Source organism: Spodoptera frugiperda, chromosome 9, assembly GCF_023101765.2.
Source record: "Spodoptera frugiperda isolate SF20-4 chromosome 9, AGI-APGP_CSIRO_Sfru_2.0, whole genome shotgun sequence".
Classification (NCBI taxonomy): Eukaryota; Metazoa; Arthropoda; class Insecta; order Lepidoptera; family Noctuidae; genus Spodoptera; species Spodoptera frugiperda.
The window spans coordinates 659,831-681,043 of NC_064220.1; the positions used below are offsets into that span (position 1 = coordinate 659,831).

General features: G+C 35.4%; 2 protein-coding genes and 1 long non-coding RNA gene across 3 annotated transcripts in view; all 3 read right to left on the minus strand.

Annotated features, from left to right (window-relative positions):
* Positions 1-20,981, minus strand: part of LOC118270963 (malignant T-cell-amplified sequence 1 homolog) — a 47,566-nt gene extending 26,585 nt beyond the window's left edge. Inside the window, exon 1 of the mRNA XM_035586808.2 lies at positions 20,812-20,981. Within this exon, the coding sequence (XP_035442701.1) occupies positions 20,812-20,822 (11 nt within the window). The 5' untranslated portion in view covers positions 20,823-20,981. The remainder of the gene's footprint in view (positions 1-20,811) is intronic.
* On the minus strand, positions 1,511-2,028 carry LOC126911038 (uncharacterized). The gene is made up of 2 exons (XR_007705597.1): positions 1,891-2,028; positions 1,511-1,747 (listed from the first exon to the last, which is right to left on the minus strand). It is a non-coding gene; the product is annotated as an uncharacterized LOC126911038 (long non-coding RNA).
* On the minus strand, positions 16,851-20,186 carry LOC118270960 (adiponectin receptor protein). The gene has a single exon (XM_035586806.2). The coding sequence runs from the start codon at positions 19,878-19,880 to the stop codon at positions 18,720-18,722; it is 1,161 nt and encodes a 386-aa protein (XP_035442699.1). The 5' UTR covers positions 19,881-20,186; the 3' UTR covers positions 16,851-18,719.
* Positions 20,982-21,213: the final 232 nt, after the last annotated feature.

The window sequence follows — 21,213 nt, forward strand, 5'->3', positions numbered from 1 at the left end:
GATGAAGTACCTATTGCTAATTTGCTACACATTGGGTAAAATTCCAAAAACCTCATTCTACTATGACTTTAAAATTCATTAAGCAAACTCAATGTTTGGACAGGTTATCAGTCCGAACATTGAGTTCGTTTGTCCATGCCCATTATAACAGTGCATACAATCATAAGTGGTACAAAGTACAAAGGTTAATTTAACTATAAACTAAAAGAAGATAAGTTTATCTCAATTAATATCCCTTTGTGATAACGTGTTTCCGTATTACATTTTTGTAACACCATGAAATTGATGTATTCGTTTAACTACAGTTCCAGTATGAGCATAACCCATTAGGATATGGGTTTTGCTCCTATTTTTTACATAGGTAGGACTCATTCCCATACCATACCCAGTAAAACGTAGTGGATGTTACATTTTCGATATGCTCAAAACATCATCATGTAACCTCTTTTGGGGTCTTAGTACGAATTTGCTTTACGTTGAACAAGAGCGCGTTCGGCGCTTTGATTGGTTGATTCATTGGAGCCTGCCAATCACAGCGCCGAACGCGGTTTCTTTATCGTTGAACGTAAAGCAAACTCGTGCTAAGGCCCCAGAGTATAAATTCTGTTTTTTATCCTCTTTTACTTATTTACTCGAAATACATTATAACAGACACGTTACATCAATATTATATACGTAAACATCACATAAATAACTTTCTTATCAAAGTTATTATCAAGCAAATATCTTATTTGCATCTTGATATCATGAATTATGTACAAAAATGTTGATAAAAGTATTATTTTATATGTATTTTGATCTACTTTTCATGCTAGGCGTGTGGTCTGCGCGTGTAAACAAAGTAGTGCTAATTTGATTAGGTAGGTGTCTATCTACAGAGAGCAATGGCAATGAGTTAGTGACGTTGTTTGTTTATATGTATTTTGCGGTTGCAATAAGAATTAGTATGAATATGGATTCGGATAAGTCCTAAAAGTGAGACAAGTCACCTAGGAAAGGGGCAGCAGGATTCTCTAAACTTTCTGTGTATCCTCTAAATCTAACTGCTATCCGAAAGACTCTAATCTTTTTTGGAAACTTGTTTAAGCTACTAACATCACTAGATGCTGTTTCGACTAACGACGACGACGAAGTTTAAGCTATAGTACAAAAAACTTGTAAACAGTAAACACCAATAACTCTCCCACTATCACCCCATAAATAACACGATAAAAAAGAGTTAAAAATAAACTAGACACTAAATAAACAACTACGAAAGAAATAAAATAAGGTAATTTAAAAAACTAAAAAACCCGACTGCGTTTCTTCATAATATGAAAATGAAAAAACCCTAAAACAAGAAAGTCATCGTAAAATTAAAGCAGTCGGGACCCATTCTAAATATGAAGACTCAGTGAGTGTTTTCTAGAATGGGTCCCGACTGCTTCAATTTTACGATGACTTTCTTGTTTTAGGGTTTTTTCATTTTCATATTATGAAGAAACGCAGTCGGGTTTTTTAGTTTTTTAAATTACCTTATTTTATTTTATTTTCTTTTAGTTTTATTATTTTAATATTTTGGTAATTATAGGTATCTAGTGGCACTCTCACAGTAAAAATTAATCAAACGGAAGCTGAAATCCATCGAGTCGTTTAGGCTAGAGATTGAACAATATTCGAATTTGGCGCCAAAAATCCGCCATTTTATTTTTTTATTATTTTGATATATCCAGTGTCATTCTCACAGTAAATACGAATCTAACGACACCTCTCAAGCTGAAATCCATCAAGTCGTTCAGGCTAGAGAGTGAGCAATATTCGAATTTGGCGCCAAAAATCCGCCATTTTGTTTTTTTTACTATTTTGATATATCCAGTGTCACTCTCACAGGAAAGACGAATCCAACGACACCTCTCAAGCCAAAATCCATCAAGCCGTTTAGGCTGTAGAGCGTGCCAAACAATTATACATACATACATACATACATACCTACATACATACATACATACTCTCGAAAAACATAACCCTCCTTCTGGCGCAGTCGGGTAAAAATAGCGAAAATACGCCCCGAAGTGACGCATCAAGGTCAACGAAGGTTGAATAGTGATATCATTTGGGAAGATGACCTTAGCCCAACCCAGGGAACGCAAATATCCTAAGTAAGTCTATAAAGTAAGTATAGAAAGTCAAATCGATCGATATGAGGCTTTTGTTGTTGGAATTGTGAACCTAGTCTGCTCACCACAATGTAGACTTTGTATTTTATGGTCTCCATTATGTTACCTATCTATCTTCTTTACATTCAGTGTTGGGGAAAAATAGGTTTTAGGTTATGTGGTAATCTAGTACAATGTTATCATGTGCAGACCTAGGCAAGCTTCCATTTATTAAAAGGTTCAAGAAGTTGTAATGATTTTATACGTACTCTGTAGTTTGAAAGGGAATTAGATCCTTTTCGACGCATGTCCAGATTTACTACTTTTATACACTTAATATAGTAGAAAAGGTATTCTACTTTTTTTAAGGAAAATGAAAACATTTACAGAGGGCATAGAGCGCGTTCGGCGTTCTGATTGGTTGATTCATTCGCGCCGGCCAATCAGAACATCGAACGCGGTCTCGTTTCGTTTTCGTTCAACGTGAAGCAAACTCATACTAAGGGTACAGATTGTTTAGTTGCTTTATTTTCTCAATATACTAAGTTATGCCATTGTACGATTACAAATGTCTCGCTCCAACAGGATTTTCTTTTTGTTTTGGTCTATAAACAATATAAATATAAAACACAACATCATGCGCATGAACAACACAATAGACATATTAGACATTTTTTTAAATCGCCACGGTATGTTAAGTTTACAACATAGTAACTAACAAAATCCCCTTCAAGGGGTGATTTGAATAGATTTCCAATATAATCCTATCACGAACAAGTTTTACGACAAAAATATATAAAAATACTTATATTCCCTTGAGCGACCCAATTACTAGAATACTACTAGCCAAGAATCCATTATTATACAATAGTTGCAAACCCGGCGAACTCCATTTCGGACCTCACGGAGCACGAGAGCTTTCCAACAAATGCAAAACCGTGGAAATCGGTTCGTTCGTTCTGGAGTTATCGCGTCAGGAAGGAAAACCCCTATTATTTTTATATTATATAGATTTTCTTTCTATGGAAAGAAGATGACTGATGATTGGAGAGCCCAGCTCATGAGTAAGCAAGTCTCCTTGTACCATCGCCATCAAGAGACCACTAAAGCTACTGTTCAATGCATTTATTAGCTAGGGATTCCCAACAGTGATGGCACGAACCGTACTATCGTCTCTGTAGTGTTATGGTAATTACTATTGGCCTCAAAGGACTGGAAGCCACGTATCTGTACTTGAAGATGCTCTTTGTAGATGCAATTTGGAGCGCTACGCTGAGATAGTGAAGCAAGGGCTGCCCGTTTGATTGTAATACTAAGAGAAGCATCACCTTAAGGTCGAAATTAATAATTTAGATCGATTTAAGACATTAGTTCTATTGAATTTCTGACAAAAACGTAGATCTATCAAGAGAATAAGATGATTATTAATGTCAGCATTACTCTTTCTAGTACCATTTCAGAAATTCAGTATACCTAAGTATATTAATGCCCGTAGCTGCAGACTACCTAATGGGTTTACCGGAGCTCCGGCTCGAAAAGCAAAAGTAGGAACTGGAATTTTAGTCAGTAATAGTCTGACATCCGAGAAGCCTCTCGCCTCGCCCAACGCGAGAAGTCATTGGATAATTTTTCCCCCTCAGAAAAAGACTGTCATAATCCAAAGAAAATCCAGTTATTGCAACTATGACCACAAACAAATACCGCCAATGCGCCAATCTGTCTCCAACGAATAACGTCATAACTGGCCAATGCGTAAACGCCTGGTTCCATTCTCAACGAAACGCTAACACACATTATCATGCACATGTTGATAACACGATGTCACAGAGCTGATAACAGGCAGGAAAACGTGACCGAATCGTGTTACAATGTGCATTATTTTAAACAATTTTGTAACTAACCGAATTTAAGTTACTAATGCACTTATTATGCGTTGTAAGCAGGAAAATTATCAGAAAAACAAGTGTGAATAACAAATTCTTTGTATTATTGCAATAATATAATATTGAAGTCCTGCTTTACAACCTTTGTCAGCTTTGCTGATGGTTAATTTGAAGTATCGTGTCAGTCAACAGAAACTTAATCAGCACTTAATGAACAGCTGAGTCCCCTTACTATGAGTTTGATTTACGTTTAAAGTAATCGAAACGAGAGTTCGCACTCGCTGCGCTCTGTTTGGTCGACTCGACTAAACCCATCAATCAGAGCGCCGAATGCGCTCTCGTCACGAGCTAGTGTACACTATAGTGGTGAAGGAAGCCAAAGAAGTATATGTAAGGATCGTATTGGGTGACAGTCTGTGGTTTCCGTTAATCCTTGTGGGACAAAAGCAATGGATGATGTAGTGACGAATCGCAATAAAAGCGTAGTCTCACGCAGGATGTCCATTAGGCCCGTTCATGTCGAAGCATGACTCCAGCACAATCGAAAATATTCCGACAATTTATAACAAGTTCCCAACAAAAAAAATAGAAGGAAAATATGACCTGACTATGAACTGTCAAGTAAATATTTCTACTTGTTTACAAAGTGAGGGAAAACCACTTAGTTTAATGACGTCAAATAATAATATTGATCAAGTAAGTAGTTTGTATGCAAATATTTATAGTTTAGGTTACAAACAAGAATTCAGAAATAGCTTCTTAAATAGAAATAAGTTAGGGTTCATCGTTTTTGCTAAACAAAATGTCTATATTAGCATCATTATAGTAACTAGTCATTATTGGAAACATAAACAACGTGTTGAATCAACACAAAAGATATGGAATGGAACTATGGAACCATTAATACCTAATCGTAAAGTGTACCTACAACAATCTATACTTGTAATCACTAGTGAATCATATCAAGACTATTAGTAACCCAGTCTAAAAATAGATTGGACTTGATTGGACTCACGTGAACATTTCCAAAAATGTTCAACGAGTTTCAAACCACACCGGGGCTCATAAAATATGAGGTGCAGCAAAGTTTTTGAACTTTTCTGGAACAGCTCACGTAAGAGGGCCATTTATTTCGAAGCATGTCTGATGGATCACGATAGTTTAATGATTATAGTCCATTATCTATCAACTAATATCCTTCTATCTGGTCTTATCTGTAACATACGCCAAGACACACGATCCTAGAACCTCAGGATTTAGTTCGCTTAATATTCACTTACGCTTAAAGACCTTAATCCATTGGAGGTCGTAGAAGATGGAACAACTGAGATTAATGCCGTTTTAGCGAAACGGAAATACGATGCGAGGATCGGAAACTAATTTGAAATGCTGATCAATAGTTATTAGATAAACATATGAGACGCATATTGTCATTTTTCTATGAAAACGATAATGTTTGTTGTGCGTTCAAAAGCGCAACTATTGAGGAAGTTGTTTTGACTTGGTTCATAAAAAGAATTATTGAGATTTTTCATGCGTGGTGAGCAAGAGGTCTCGAGTTTGGCTCGATAGTCCTTCAAAACCTAGCTATTCATCATCAGCAGTATCAGCCTCAAAACGTCTAGTGCTGAAAACAGGTATCCTCAACGACTTTCAGATAGGCCGGTAGGAAACGACTTGCATCCTATGATGAACATCATCATCATGCAACATCATATGCCTATGCAAAACACTTATTGCAATTTTGAAATTATCAGCAGCGTAACGGAGTCTAGAGAGATTATGTTTCTCGCCCGCTGTGAAAAGGAACTCTTCAACTAAATGGGTGTGGTTGTTAAATTAATTATCTACTTAATTAGCTCTTTGCTTTTGAAAACAGAGGCCTTTTGGTATACCAAAGCCGAAAAATACGCAGAACTGCGGGCAAAACCTAACATAACAATTTGTAATTATTATATCTACGAAAAATATCGTAATTCCGAGTGATTCAGACAGACCGATTAGATAGGGATAAATCTTTCAATAAAATAAATTCGATGTATTATATTTTACAGCACAACAATAATTGTGATAAGAGTCACGTGCAGAAATAGGTCAAATGTTCTTTTAAAGATTAGTCATTGTGTAATTATAAGTTGTTTACTGTCTAAGGCATAAAGTTCATATTTAATTGGCACACCAGGATCTATAATAGAGACTCTCCAGACGGAAGATACGGAGTTCTATCCAGACAAAGATCGTGCAAATCTATCTGGATAGCTGTTCTCGAAATATACATAGCTAAATAACTCCATGATATTGAGATTAGTGGGAAACTAGGAACTTAGAACCGCTGATGGTAGCCACGATTAACATAATGACTTAGCGATCGATCCATTTGTGATACCTACATAATAATGTTGATACATACGTATCGATACCAGAAGTAATTCCATAAAGTACCGACCAAATATTTAAAGACTTAATCATTGATTAATGAAATTGAAATCCAATTACTTTCAGAGATAGCGCGTTTAAAGACCAAGGACATGGACGTTCTGGAAAGTTCTGTCTAGTCTATAAAAATTCTAGACTGTACTAGATTACTAGACAGACGATTTAAACAGGTAATGAAGTGCGCAATTGCTAGCTTTGTGTTAAATTATACGATGTTATTTTTAGCATTCTTACGTATAAGACTACAGTCTTAGATAGACATCACAGAATTGCCAGACATATACATTACATTAGTGTCTCTTGTTACGAACACTATTCTTTACAATTCTACTTGAAACGTGGGTTTTTTCCATACAATTATGCTCTATATTTGATCGTATAAAATCGTTCGTAAATTCAATCGTAGTTAAAGTATAAGTAATCTAACGTTTGGTAAATTAGAAATGCCACTTCTATTTCTCAATTAATATAATAGTCCGAAACCACTCCATAATTAAGAAAAACGTTTAAGCAAAAAAATTCGAACAACATCTAAAAAGCTTATTAAAACATTTTACTTATCAAAATAATTAATTAATAACAAATCTTCAAAGACGACCAGAAAATAAATCCTCCATTCGGCCGGTATTTATTGATCCAGAAGTCTTTGAAAAACAATTTTCTCCGTCCGCGTCCTTGAGAAGTTTCTTGTCGCTAGCCCAACGACTAAGATAAATGAGAAATATACTTCATTTTATTTTTCCTTATCATCCAAGAAAACAGCTGTTTATTAGTTTTGCTTTTTTCTAATCACCTAACGATTTTGGTCGTTGCCCATCTGGTAGAGCGTAAACACGACTATTGATTTTAAGTATTTACGAGGTAGGGCAAAGTGTTATTTGTGGTTTATTATCTTTGTCAGAGAGTCTAGATTTGTGTCCAGTATAGCAATAAGTTTGCCCTACGTCATACGTTCAATATTACACGCGAAAAGTAATTATTTTTTGGACTGGCTAATAGTCATCTTAAGTTCAAACTACTATGTCATAGAATGTAACAATTATAATAAGTAAGTCTCCTTTCAATTAAAATTGGAAACACCATGTTTTATTATCGAAAATACTAAGCCATAACAACATCTTCTTCCCCATAAATTGGACAAGATTACGCGGCCACAATCTCGCTTGACCTAATTAATTTATGGGCAAATTGACCACAACGTCTTGCCGACTTTTCCGGACCCTATCTACGATGGGCGACAAAGCGATAATGAATGGCTTTAGTTGAAATTGATTCATTTCATTAAATTACTAAATACTTTGGTAGATGGAGAAGCTAAAGATTATTTTTATCTAGTTACTATTTGTTTTCCTATGCTTTGATGTTCTGACTCACGGCTGTTGCGCATAGTCTAGGCATCCGAATTCTCAGACATAGACGTTCGACCTTGTAATCAGAAGATGATACTAATTGATAGATGAATTTAATACTAATTAATAATAATTGGAACATATCTTTATATATATAATTCTTCTGTACGTGTGTATGTCACTGAACTCCTCTTAAACGACTAGACGGATTTTGATGAAACTTTTTGTGTGTGTTCAAGAGGATCTGAGAATGGTTTAGATTCACAATTTTGTCCGCTGGACAATGATTTTTTGATTATTATTTAATTTATCAGTAGTTGTTGATTTTGGAATGTTTTACATTGAATCCGACAGACGGCGCTACCATCGCAGTGTCAAATATGAATGACGTTAGATATTGTCATAACATTTGAATAACAATTTTCATCAAAAAGGTCCAGAATGTTTTAGCTTATTAAAAAAAGTTTAAAATTTCAAATTAAAGACGTGTAGACAGGACAACGTCTGTCGGGTCCGCTAGTTACTGTATAAAATTGTAGACCACACTGTACACTATGGATGTATTAAAGTTATTTGATCAGATTTTATTTGAATCAATGAATTCAGAGGTTATTCCCATCTCTTTCCTACATCGATGACAAAATAAGTTCAATAACTTCAGATAGGGCTGACATTTTCAAATTAGCTGCCAGTGTTAAACATGATGAATATTTGGTACCCTAGGCAATAAATGGCATTTAAAGGCTAATCGAACGAGTGAATAAAAAGACCATTGTAAGGGATGGACACTGATATTTGATAAACTATGTCAAGCTTTAGGTATTCAACTACCGTTTAAATGTCAGTAGTCTAGGGGCTCTAGGGGGCTTGAAGATCGAGCTCAAAGGCTTAGGGTAATCTATCTACCATAATTTACCATCAGGCGATAAGTCAGCTCATTTACCGGCTTATACCACAAAAACAATGTCTAGCCAACACCTGAGACAGGTCCATTATGCTGATGATGATGAAGTTCAAATAGACTTATTCCAAGTTACTTAAATACCAGACAAACAACATTTTAACACGTGTCTTACGGGCTAATAACATCAATATTTATCAAAAACAGGTTCCATTATCTAATCGAAAAACGTGATTCGTCAAGTATTAATATTTCAATCACTTTATACATAGTTTTAAAGTTGATAATGGCTTAACTTGGATTAATTGTATCATTAAATAACGCTTTATGAAATATAATAAATAATTTATTTATTGTTTCAGTTATTTGCGTCTTTGAAGCAAGGACAGCGTGTATGGGAAACGAAGAATGTTGGAACCGATCGATCGACCAATAGCAAACACATACGGGGAATAATGTACGAATTCTCACGGGAACTTGGGCAGATGAAATTGTTCGCATAGTTGGATCCTGTTTGAACGTACCAAGGGAATCACGAGAATAGAATGATATCAGTGTCCTTAGTACGAGTTTGCTTTACGTTTAACGTCCTCTTTATTTTGAAGATATCTCTAGGAGAAGAGCTGAAGAATTAGATCAGAGACATGCTATATTAGAGAGACTTACATCCAGTGTAAGAATTGTTTTCCATCAGAGATGTGTTCCATGATCTATGTAGCAATGCTACGAAGATGTAATGACTAAGCCGTGAAACTATGTGACCGTTTCCACTGATACTAAGCTATGTAGCTAAGAGTAAGATGTGTAGCTTGAGTATGCGATGTATCGATAGTAGTGAAGTCTGTAGCTTAGCTGAATCCGTTTCCTCCAGTGCTAAGCTATGTCTACCAATGAATATGATTGCTGTGGAAGCCAAACACATCCACAGCAGCATAGCACAGCACAACTCTGGTGGAAAAGCATGCAAACTGGCATGTGTTAGACGCAAATATTTTGGTGATAATGGTGTTGATAAAGCAATCACCCTTTAATTAGAGCAAGGAGATAATAATTAGCTTACAAGACACATTAAAATAGTAACATTAAACGTATTTAACAAGTCCAATAACATTATTAACATACATAAAAACGCATTTTTATTTGCCATGTCTTAGCAAAGAACTTATGTAACCTTATTTAGTACACAGAAGTCTCCCACAGCGATAAAACGTAAGAAGGTCGAATTTGTGACGCACCCTTGGACGATCAACCTCGATACCGCGCTATTGTTGACTAGCCAAATTTTATATCAAGGACCGTATTCATTAAAAAAACTAGCACACACATAAACCAAAATAGACATTTTCAATGGGAGTACTGACCTAACTATTGAAAGATAGAACATAATACGGTCTAAAGAACTATGCAAACACAATAGGGATGATGACAGGGTTTGGAAATTATAAATCTATTTAGTAAGTCAGTTAGGTACTTAATGGAAAATATTAGACACGTATTTTTTAGAAACGAACCAAAGTTTAGGAGTGGGAAGCAAATAATTACGTCACTTCAGAAGTGACATCTCGCGATATATCAAATGGTAAAGGTATTTGTTTCCGTAAGAAATTAAAAAAAAAACTGTGTCTAATATTTAAAAAACAATCTACAAGACGGACATCAAAATAAAAATTAGTCATCTTCCCTATTTTATACTTGGCAACGCCCATTTTCACGAGTCTCATATAAATAAATACCTCATAACTCCGTTCTTCCTATACATATCTCATTCGATTGTTACGTCATTGAGTCGAAGGCAACGACTATGAATGCCAAGTATCGAGGGCATTTTACTTAGAGCACATTGTTAAGTAGGTATGCATTTTAACTGACTGAGTTTGTTTCGGCATTTCTTCTCAGTGTAGTCAGTTAGGAAATGCCGACCTCATCTAGACTTTTTTTATTAATAATTTTTGACGTGTAAATGAACAGGTCCGCTCATACTGTTGTGGTTCTTTCCTCTAAAGACCACTACAGAATCAACTTGCACGGTTCTCTCACATTATCCTCTATTTCATTGTTTGGACTTTAAAAGAGACTATGACCTCTGAGTTTGTTTCGGCATTTCTTCTCAGAGTAGTCGGATAGGAAATGCCGGCGTCATCTAGCTATTTAAAATATTGACGTGTAAAAGTGTTATTTTATAACCTATTTACAGAAATAAATATCATTTATCATTATCATTTACTTATCCTCTTTTGTAGCCTATCTACTAAAAAAATAATTCATTTCATTTACTAAATATGCAGTTAACGATTTGGGAATGGCAAACACATTAGCAATATGCTTATTAGCCTTATTGTTAGTTTGCAGTAATTATGGCAAGTAGAACTAATACCAAGGACTTGACAATTAGGTGAAAGTTCCACGTAATAGAGGCGAACTTATAATTATCCAATGATATAGATAGAGCACTATTCTTGATTCTGTGCGGGAGAGTAGCTAAAAATCTCATAGAGCACCGAGAATTAAGAAAATCAAAAACCTCAATTTACTTTGCTTGATCTGCAGACTTTGTATACGATACGACAGATATACCAGATAAAGTCCCTAATTACCGATCAATTGTTATCTAATCTTCTTCTTCTATCTATACTTATAATAAATCTGTAGAGAGGTCAATTCTGTACATGAAATATATTTCCAAAATAACTATCAGCGGGTGATTAGTGATCGATACTGACGCCAAAAATGCAATCAGAAAATTTTTTGTCTGTCTGTCTGTCTGTCTGTCTGTCTGTCTGTCTGTCTGTATGTTCTTTATAGAAATAAAAACCACTCGACAGATTTCAACGAAACTTGGTACAATTGTTCTTCATACTCCTGGGCAGGTTATAGTATACTTTTCATCACGCTACGATCAAAAGGAGCAGAGCAGTGAAGGGAAATGTTGGGAAAACGGGAGAACTTACTCCATTTTTTAAGCTTCCGTCGCGTGTGCAGCCTTAATGGTTAAAGCTACACAGAAATCATGGATAATAATGACGGAAATGTTCTCCTTAAAATTGTTTAAAAAATATTCCACGACAGCAAATGTCTATCTTTTATGGTTGACTCACAATAACACGTATAACTCCCGATAGCTTAATATTTGTCTACTCTTACGTTTATAACACATTCATTCATTCATTCATTCATATTATAATAAATCTGTAGAAGGGTCAATTCTGTACATTGAAAATATTGAAAGAATAAATAGCAGGGGGTGTTACTGGATCGATACCAAACCCAAATATGTGATTAATTTTTTTTTGTCTGTCTGTCTGTCTGTCTGTCTGTATGTTCAGGCATCACGTGAAAACTAACGGTTCGATTTCGATGAAACTTGGTATAATTATACCTTACTATCCTGGGCATAAAATAGGATACTTTTTATCCTGGAAAAATACGTAGAAAAAAATCTTTATTTTTCAGTTTTATTCTACAGAAAGCGAGCTCAACAGCAGTAGCTCAATAGAGGGATCTCCTTAATTATTATGGGCCTCGCCGTATTTGGGTCCAATAGATATTTATAAGATGTCATTGTCAGAGTTACTCAAAATGGAGAAATAAAACTACCACGCGAAGACCGACATCCGCGCGGACGGAGTCGCGGGCGGAAGCTAGTCTTTAAATATAAGTATAGCTACTGCCAGTAGTCGCAGTCCCGTGAGATATAAAGCTTGTGTTATTTCAGACCAAAATCAATCCCTGTTCCAAATATCATCTGGATCCCTTCAGGCGTTTTGACTTTAAGGAGGAACAAACATACAAACTTTCGCATTTATAATAATAGTAAGATATATTATACATAGCACTGCAACGAACCGATACCATAAAAGCTAAACGCTTCTTGGATTAATAGATCGAAGCCCCACTATGCATAATTCTGAGCAAGCTACTTTGACGATGCACGGCAATTCAGTATTAGCATATAAATTACCTACTAAGTACTCAGTAGCTAACTACCGACGAATTACGATATACGTACAATACTAATTATAATGCGGTCGATGTAATTACTGAAGCGGCTCATTACGAAATGTAAACAACGGCAGTTTGCAAAAGAAATCAATTGATATTCAAGCTGGTGTTTGTAATTTTGTAGGTACTTGTGCATTTTTTCTAATTTTGTTTTCTTAGAGTGTGTGTGTGTGTGTGTATGAGAGAGAGAGAGAGAGACACTATTTAGTTGTGGTCCTGAATATGATTTAAAATAAGGTCTGAAATTAATTTACTCTGAATACTGGTAAGTAAGTACAACTGCATAGGGTTCATTATGGAACTGTGCTGATGTATGTTAGAATTAGCGTTTATTAAAAATTCCCTGGAATGTCCGGAATTCCTGCGCAGTTGACACCTGCCTCCGCATACTGCATAGTCCTTGGGGGAATAAGCGTGAAGGGTTTGTAATTAAAGCCATATTTTTGTAAAGGATTACTTCGTAAAGGATTAAAGATCCGAAATATCATATTATACGCAACGTTGCACCTTTTATCCCCGAAGGGGTAGGCAGAGTACGTAATGCCGCTATACAATATACACCCACTTTTCAACATTTGTGTTATAAGTCCCATGTAATAGGGAGTAAGCCTATTGCCATATACGGGGCACAATTCCAGACTCCGTGCTACTACTAAGAATTTTCTAAAAACGAAAAAAGGCCCAATAATACTTTTCTCGACCCAGGTATCGAACCAGAGACCTCTTATCCGGCAGTTGCACTTGCGACCACTCGATCAACGAGGCAGTCATATTTAATAGTAGCTTTTAAAACTTAATACTTAAATCACCCGACACGATTGACTTTGGAAACTCCATAAATAACAATATTACGTTTAAATGACCTGCCCTCGGCAGTCTACACTCAGCCTTACAGTTTGCCAGTGTCAAGGGCGTTAGCGATCGATACAAATAATCCATGATTCCACGAAAGTTTTATGGAAAACCTAGCTTACTTGAATATTCATAATGTCACACATAAATCAATGTTTGGAAAGTTTCCTTTGGTATTGATTTTTTAGACTAAACTGAAGTTATTCTAGTGTTTAGAATAAAAGCAGCATTAGGTCTGAAGTTATTCTGAAATCATGTGTAGATTATAAGAATTAATAGTGTTTAATGGGGGATGATGACGGAGTATGAAAAAAAAAAATTAGACACGTATTTTTTGTTTTGTCATATAAGATAACAATACTTTGCTAAAACAAATCAAAGTTTAAGAGTGGGAGCAAAAACGTAATTTCTTTTCTACGTATAAAACGTACCTAGAAGTGATGTCACGCTATATTTCAAATCGATATATCCTCGATAAATTTATACCAATCCGTAAGAAAATGAAAAATACGTGTCTAATAGTATTAAAACATCTACAAGAAGGACATTAAATAAAACCCACTCACCTGTGTCTAAAAATTCTAAGATATCATACCTACCTACTTATCAAACTTAATAAGTACCTAAAACCCTCACAGCAGTAGCATTTTAAAAGTACCTGACCAAAACCTAATTTGCATAAAGCTCACCAGATAGCTGATCTCTAATATCGATGATCCGATAAGACCGCCATTATCGTCGATTTTAGTGGCTTTTTTATATTCCCTTTAATGGTGTACATTAAAGTATATACTACGTACTCACTTACTAAACAAATATTCTTTGAAAAGAGGTCGAGAGATCTTAATCTCTATTTTATTGAGGCTTGATGATTGATGGGGATATTATAGAGTGGGCTGGCTAAAATCGATCTATGAGACTGTACTGTGGGTATAGGAAGATTATTTTTATGTGTGTGATTTATACCACGCACCACTGAAATGAATGGTCGCAGAAAGCTGAGGCATGCAAGTACCTTGAAGAATATAGTATGTTGGAAGAACACTAAAACTTCCCGGTTCTGACGCCTCGTCAATAATATCTTTAAATACGTAGGAATTAAAGCAATCTCCTCGATTTATAAGTGCCCTGAGGGCCCCTATTCGACCAAAATACATATTATAAGTTAGGCTGCTTTGTCATTTTCAGAATGGTATATTTATCAGCATGGAGTATTTATCAGGGATGTAGCTTGACTTCATCTCTATTTTGTAGCAGGCATAGGCATAGATACCTATAACTGCCAAACAAGACTAGTTTAGTCCGATTTTCAAGTCTAATAAAGAATAATAATCTATGAAAATAAGTAATAACAATTATAAAGTAGATCAGACATTTATATGATCAAAATTATTTATTATTTACTAACATACAACGTTTCATTGTTCGTGTAATCGATGTTTGAATAAATGAAAAGGTACCAATTAGGTATCGGTCAGTAGGTCGTACGAATCGTTCTGATTCTGTAATAACAACTATTGTTATACCTTGCCGATGATTGATTATTATAAGGTACCGTTGTACATTGATTTAATAGGAATTATACTACGCTACATGTTTATGACTTAACGTCATCAGAAACATACATAATTTGAAATTATAAGTTAGATATCACTCTTTAGATTTCCGTCTTGAGTCTTGGAACAAGCATATTGATTCAACCAAGCAAGCTCATTCCCACTTCGTGAAATAAAAGACGTTTTTTTAGAGGGGGAAAGTCATCTAATGATTTCTCCCGCCTTGGGCGGGGCGAGACTCGAGAGCGCCAGACTCTTACTGACTAAAAACAACCTAGTTCTTCCTCTTACTTTTCGAGCCGTAGTCCTGGTAAGCCCGCTAGGTAGTCCGTAGCTCCGGAGAGAAAATACCTATGTACGTATTACGTACGTACCATAGTAGTAAGACGTGTACCGACTTATACAGGCAGATAAAGGTACTTTGGTTAATTAGTAAGTAGGTACATCACATTAAGTACTAGATAATTACCTAGCTTAAATCATTATTCATCATATTTTCAGAACCGAAACTGCGCCAACGTAACATTTTCAATAAGTATTTCGACCGTTGTTAATAATTCTTTAGTCTCCGTGTCTAAAAATAAACTTCCCGGATGCTGAGACACGAAATAGACGATGCCACGGTACGGTTTATTTCAGTTCAGAGACTTTTGAGAGATTTCCGTTTAGGGATAGTATCTTAAATCCTTCCGATGCTATGTAGCTATGATACGAAGATGTAATAGCTAAGCTGTGAAAAAATGTGACCGTTTCCACTAATACTAAGCTGAGCGAGGAAGATGCGCAGCTCGAGTATGCGATGTATCGATAATAGGGAAACCATCTATAGCACGCATCTTTCCATATAAAAACAGCTTAGCTGAGTCCGTTTCCACCAGTGCTAAGCTATATGTACCAATGAATACGATTGGTGGAAGCCAAACGCATCCACAGCAACGTAACATAGCACATCTAATGATATCTTTTTATTGATTTCAGATAGACATCTTTGGTCACAAATTACGTAACGTATGTTTACAGTGTTTGTATTGAATAGAACAACAGTAACTCAATTCCTACGTAGCGTAGCCTACGTAATGTACGATGTTATTTATTCTAAACAATAGATGGAAAATGTGGGTGTTATTTGTTGTACGTAGAATACCAATAAGGCTACCTAGGTATGCTAATATAGTCAAAGTAATCAGCATAGAGATAGATTTTCCCAATAAATTGACACACAATAATGGTCCTTAACGCTTTTGTTTGCATTTTCAGGGCTGACACTAGACAGTTTTAGCGAAGTGATAATCTTTTCAATTCAGAACGAGTAATAAAGTTAAGGGTGAATTTTAGGTACGAAGGTATTTACAGATGAAATAAAATTTTCAGGGTTTTAGTCACAGATTTCTTATACCAACTATAATAATAAACTGCTATGCTTCCGCTTATATATATAAAACAAACAAAACGTTTTAAATGCAAATTCCTGTTTACAAGGATTCGCAATGCGGCAGTTTTATTATTCACTTTCCTTTGGTGGAAAGTTGGCAACCCTTGCAAGAGATGACGCAAGCGTTTGGACCTACTTACGTGATAAATGTAGAGCGTAATCCCACTGTGACGTCATACGAAGTCCGACAACTTTGCGAAAACGTATTAAAACGAACAAGTAGGGATTTAGCTAAACATAACATACAATACATAATATTATGTATCATGTAATGTTTTGGTCAGCTACGTAAGAAAAAAAAACAAAATACGGTTTTATTTTAATTTTTATTGCATAATTTTTAATCCCACCAAAAACAAGTAATCAACAAATGTCACAAGAACAGTAAAAGCATATTTGCAATTGAAGAAAAATGTTAACAAAATATGTATGCAACAGAAAATATCGTGTGGTCTGTGGTGAATGTTAACAACTTCAAAATGATATCCCATAGCAAAACTGATATAAGCAGGTCACTGACATGTCTCAACATCAAAAAATCAACACATTTTGCGTGAGAAACAGGTATTGTCTTTATCCTCAGTCCGATTCCGACTTAGTTGTTTGATATGCCAAATACTGGGTTTGCGGAATTTTCTCCCAAAATAGGATCATACATTGTATTCAGAGAAAGCAGCAATACATTACTTATATTTTATTTTATATTTATAAGACATTGTCTTTACGATATCTTTACGAGATTTTTTTTCTATATTTATCATATTAACATCTCTACTTACATAATTTTTAAGCTTTTCAATCCAACATATCAATATAAATGTACTTTTCAAGACAATAGAGCTCAATTTGCAATATACCATCACAAAATCTTTTAATACATTTTGTCTCATAAAATCTTTACACTTATGAACACTTATAACAATTTAGAATATACTTTGAATTAAATTTATTTAACCTAATGCAGACCACAGTTTAATGAAATGATGATACTCGATGATTATGCCCAGAAAAATATAAATTAAATAAGTAACTCTTAAAAACAATCAGAAAATATATTATTTAACATTATTTTGATACTATGATGGAATGTTAGACAGCAGTTACTTAAAACTTATAAAAAAACCAATACACTTACAAGTACACCATTATAAAATATTTCCAATTGTTAATTATTGTTAATCTAATTACAATTTAAATCTTTTAATTTGTATGATGTACTCATTTGTGCAAAATTGGTGAGGACCAGTTAACAAAATGGATTTATTACACATACTAATTAATTAATAGGTACATTAGATAGTACTAAACTCATTCAAAACTGACAAAAGTGCTTCTAAAAGGCATCTAATTTATGATGATAGACAGCAAGAGATTCCATGCAATATACACAAATGTTTATTAATCCTGAACAAGTAAAAAATGAATGAAATAGGAACTGTCTTTGATTAAAAATAATGATTAGAGAAAGTGATAATTGATGTATGAAAACTATAAGACAAACAAATCATTCACATGATCATGCAAGATCAGTAGTTATTACCTTCTACTTTCAAGCAAATTGCTTACATTCAAGAAAAAACTCCATTGATTTGTTTTCTTCTAGCAAATGATAAAAAACAATGTTTTGACAATGTTTATGTACATGGAAGAACAGTGAAGGGCATACATGTGGTCCAAACTATTCTATGCTACTTAACACTGGTCTTAAATTTAGTGCAAAAACAAGTACATAAATAAAACATTGAAATTAAGTACACTATAAAGATAACACAAATCTCAACACAGCTTGATTCAAGGAAATACAGCAAATAAAAATGTTTTATATCGTGATTTTCTTTTCTTTTCCTTCAAAAGTGCAGTTCATGGTGCAATTAGAAAACTAGAAAGTAACAATAACTACTAATGCACTAATCCTAATTTTTTTTTAAATAAATAAACAAGTTACTATGACATATGTTTATTATTTATCATAGTCCCTTTACCCCCATTCTGAACCCATTTTAGCCTCACTTATTATGAACCATCTGTGTTATTAGCAATTTTTTCTTTGTTGTTATAAAACTTTACAAAAATTCGTAATTTATATGTTTAAAAAATATACAGTGAAGCTATTGAATGTTTGTATTTCTACTTAAATTTATCTATGGTCTACTATCACATTTGGTTTAGGGAGGGGCTAGAATGCAATCGATGATGGAGGCATAGAACATTCCCCTACGGTCACACGGTATGATGCCAACTCACTGATGCCATGGTAGTGCACGAATGCAGCTACAATCACAAGCACGTGGAATATTTGGTGGGACTGGAACCAGATGTCACACTTCCCTGGGAACCAGCGCTCAGGTACCCGCAGGGCGTAGAACATAGCTCCTAATATGTACAACAGGCCCATCAGAACCAGCCAGCCCAGTGAAGCTTTACTCACTTGACTGAACCAGCCCTCCGTAATACCATAGTGGATGGCAGGCACAATGCCTGACAGACCAAAACCCATGAACACTCCCGCTCGAAGAGGTCGTAAGCGAGGCTCTGAGAATCTATCCCAGAGTGACACAATGATTGAAAGCATTCCTAAAACAACCACTACAGATAAATATATTATTTTAGGTCTGTAGTGGCAGTAGAAACTATAATAAAGCCATGGAACAAATGAGCCCATAATTAATAGGGCTATACCACAGTAATCCAATTTAGAGAATAATTTGCCGACCATCTCCGAATGGCAATAGAGGGTGTGGTATGCGAACGAGAAGCCAAGGCACACTATGGCACCTATAAAGAATACTCCAAATATCATTTTCTCCTGCATCTGAATCTCGATCGAGGGGCGCGACAGGAAGTAGATCGCGACGCCAATGAAAGCCACGCAGCCCAGCAGATGTGTCCAGATGTTGCCTGTCTCCGTGTGGATGCGGAATATGGATGCGAAGCACGCGCTGAACGAGGGTAGCGGCGGTCTGTGGCCTTTGTGGAGGTAATCGTTGTCTTGTAGCCAGCGGGGCAGGTGTCGGAAGTGGCACACGTTCCAGGAGGCCTCCCAGACCTTGCGGACGAACTCCTCGGCTTGTTCCGCCGCGTTGTGTGCCAGCGCACCAAGATCGATTTCATCAGAGAGTACGCCCGCTTTCAACACTTCCGCCATCTCAGCGTCCAACAGATGTTGATCCTCAGGAGTCGAGGGTAAAGGACATCCATCTTCTTCCTCTGCGAGCACTTCGTCTAGTTCATCCATTTGTGAAGCCAAACTCTCCGCTTCGGGATCCCATCCTTGGCGTCTCCGCAGCCCGTCCGAAGACGCGCTGCGGGACCCTGTGTCAGAATCAGATTCCCACATCGCGCCGTCAAAATTCACCCCGACACTCGAGAACGGCCACCATTAGTCGCCACGACCTTTGTTAGTCGCACGCGAACAGTTATTCGTAAGAAATCCAGTTACGTCACGGAAAGTACACACGACGCACAAGTCTATAAATCTATTTATCGAAATGTTCCCAACTAAGACTTTTGGGTCAAAATGGTTCGTCCACGATCACAAAAATTTTAAGCGTTATAAAATAGTCGAAAAATCACTAATCCACAGGACGATCAAATAAGAACAGCTGCACAGAACTGAATTACGAATGAACTGAACGAAATTTTCCATCTCAGAGTCATTCAACTAAAATACTCTATCTCTATCCAACTTATGTTTTTGTCTCATGTCTCGGACCTTTCGTTGCAAACGTCATACTTTAGTAGTGATGTCAGAAGTAAAAAATTATAAAAACCGTATTATAAAATCGATTTGTGTATGGTTATTATTATATATTTTTTTATTTTAGCTTTAAATGTTAAAATTAAATCTTCATGAATATGAAACTCTCAAAACAAAGCCTGAACATTTGGAGACTTATCTAATAATCTAATTCGATCCGTGGATCATTTTAAGGACGGATTTATTCTAAATGATTAATGCATGAAAGTTACATAACTAAATAAAAAACTATTTTATTTTTATAATATGAATGATATAAGAATAAACATGAAAATCGATTATTAACTTTAACCGATAAAAGCAAAAGTAAATTAAGGACATCACTATACAATACCATGCTGATTCCTGATTGGTCAGTAACATTGCGAGTCAATAATTTACGATTTTGACATTTCGTGAATGCCTGAATGAATGAGATTATAACCTCTGCTACGGTCGAGAAAATTATCTCCTGAAATTCCGTATGCTCTAATTTACTATTAATTTGAAAAAGAAAATTAGTTCCACTTACTTTTTAAACATTTTGCAGCAGTTTTTGTATAAAAATCACTAAGAAAACACACTCCACTTCAATGACACTTTAAAGTTCATGAACGAGAATTGGGAATTGTTCTTATTTGTTTGTCATATTCAATGCTTAACATATTGACCAATCACAGTAGAGCACACTTTTATACTAGCATTCTATTGGTTGACAGTCTGTGTATTACCGAATCTTCCGCTCGTATACCGGTATCGTTCGGATACACCAGTAAAAATTTAGAAATGGTTGAAAAGTTTTAGATGATAATAAAATTGCTATATAAATAAACCAATTCATAGTTATGAAAGTATTATAAAAATATAAATTATGAGGTTTTTAAAGTTTTTTTATCGAGGTCGATTCTAGGTTTATTTTCAAATATCCAGTACC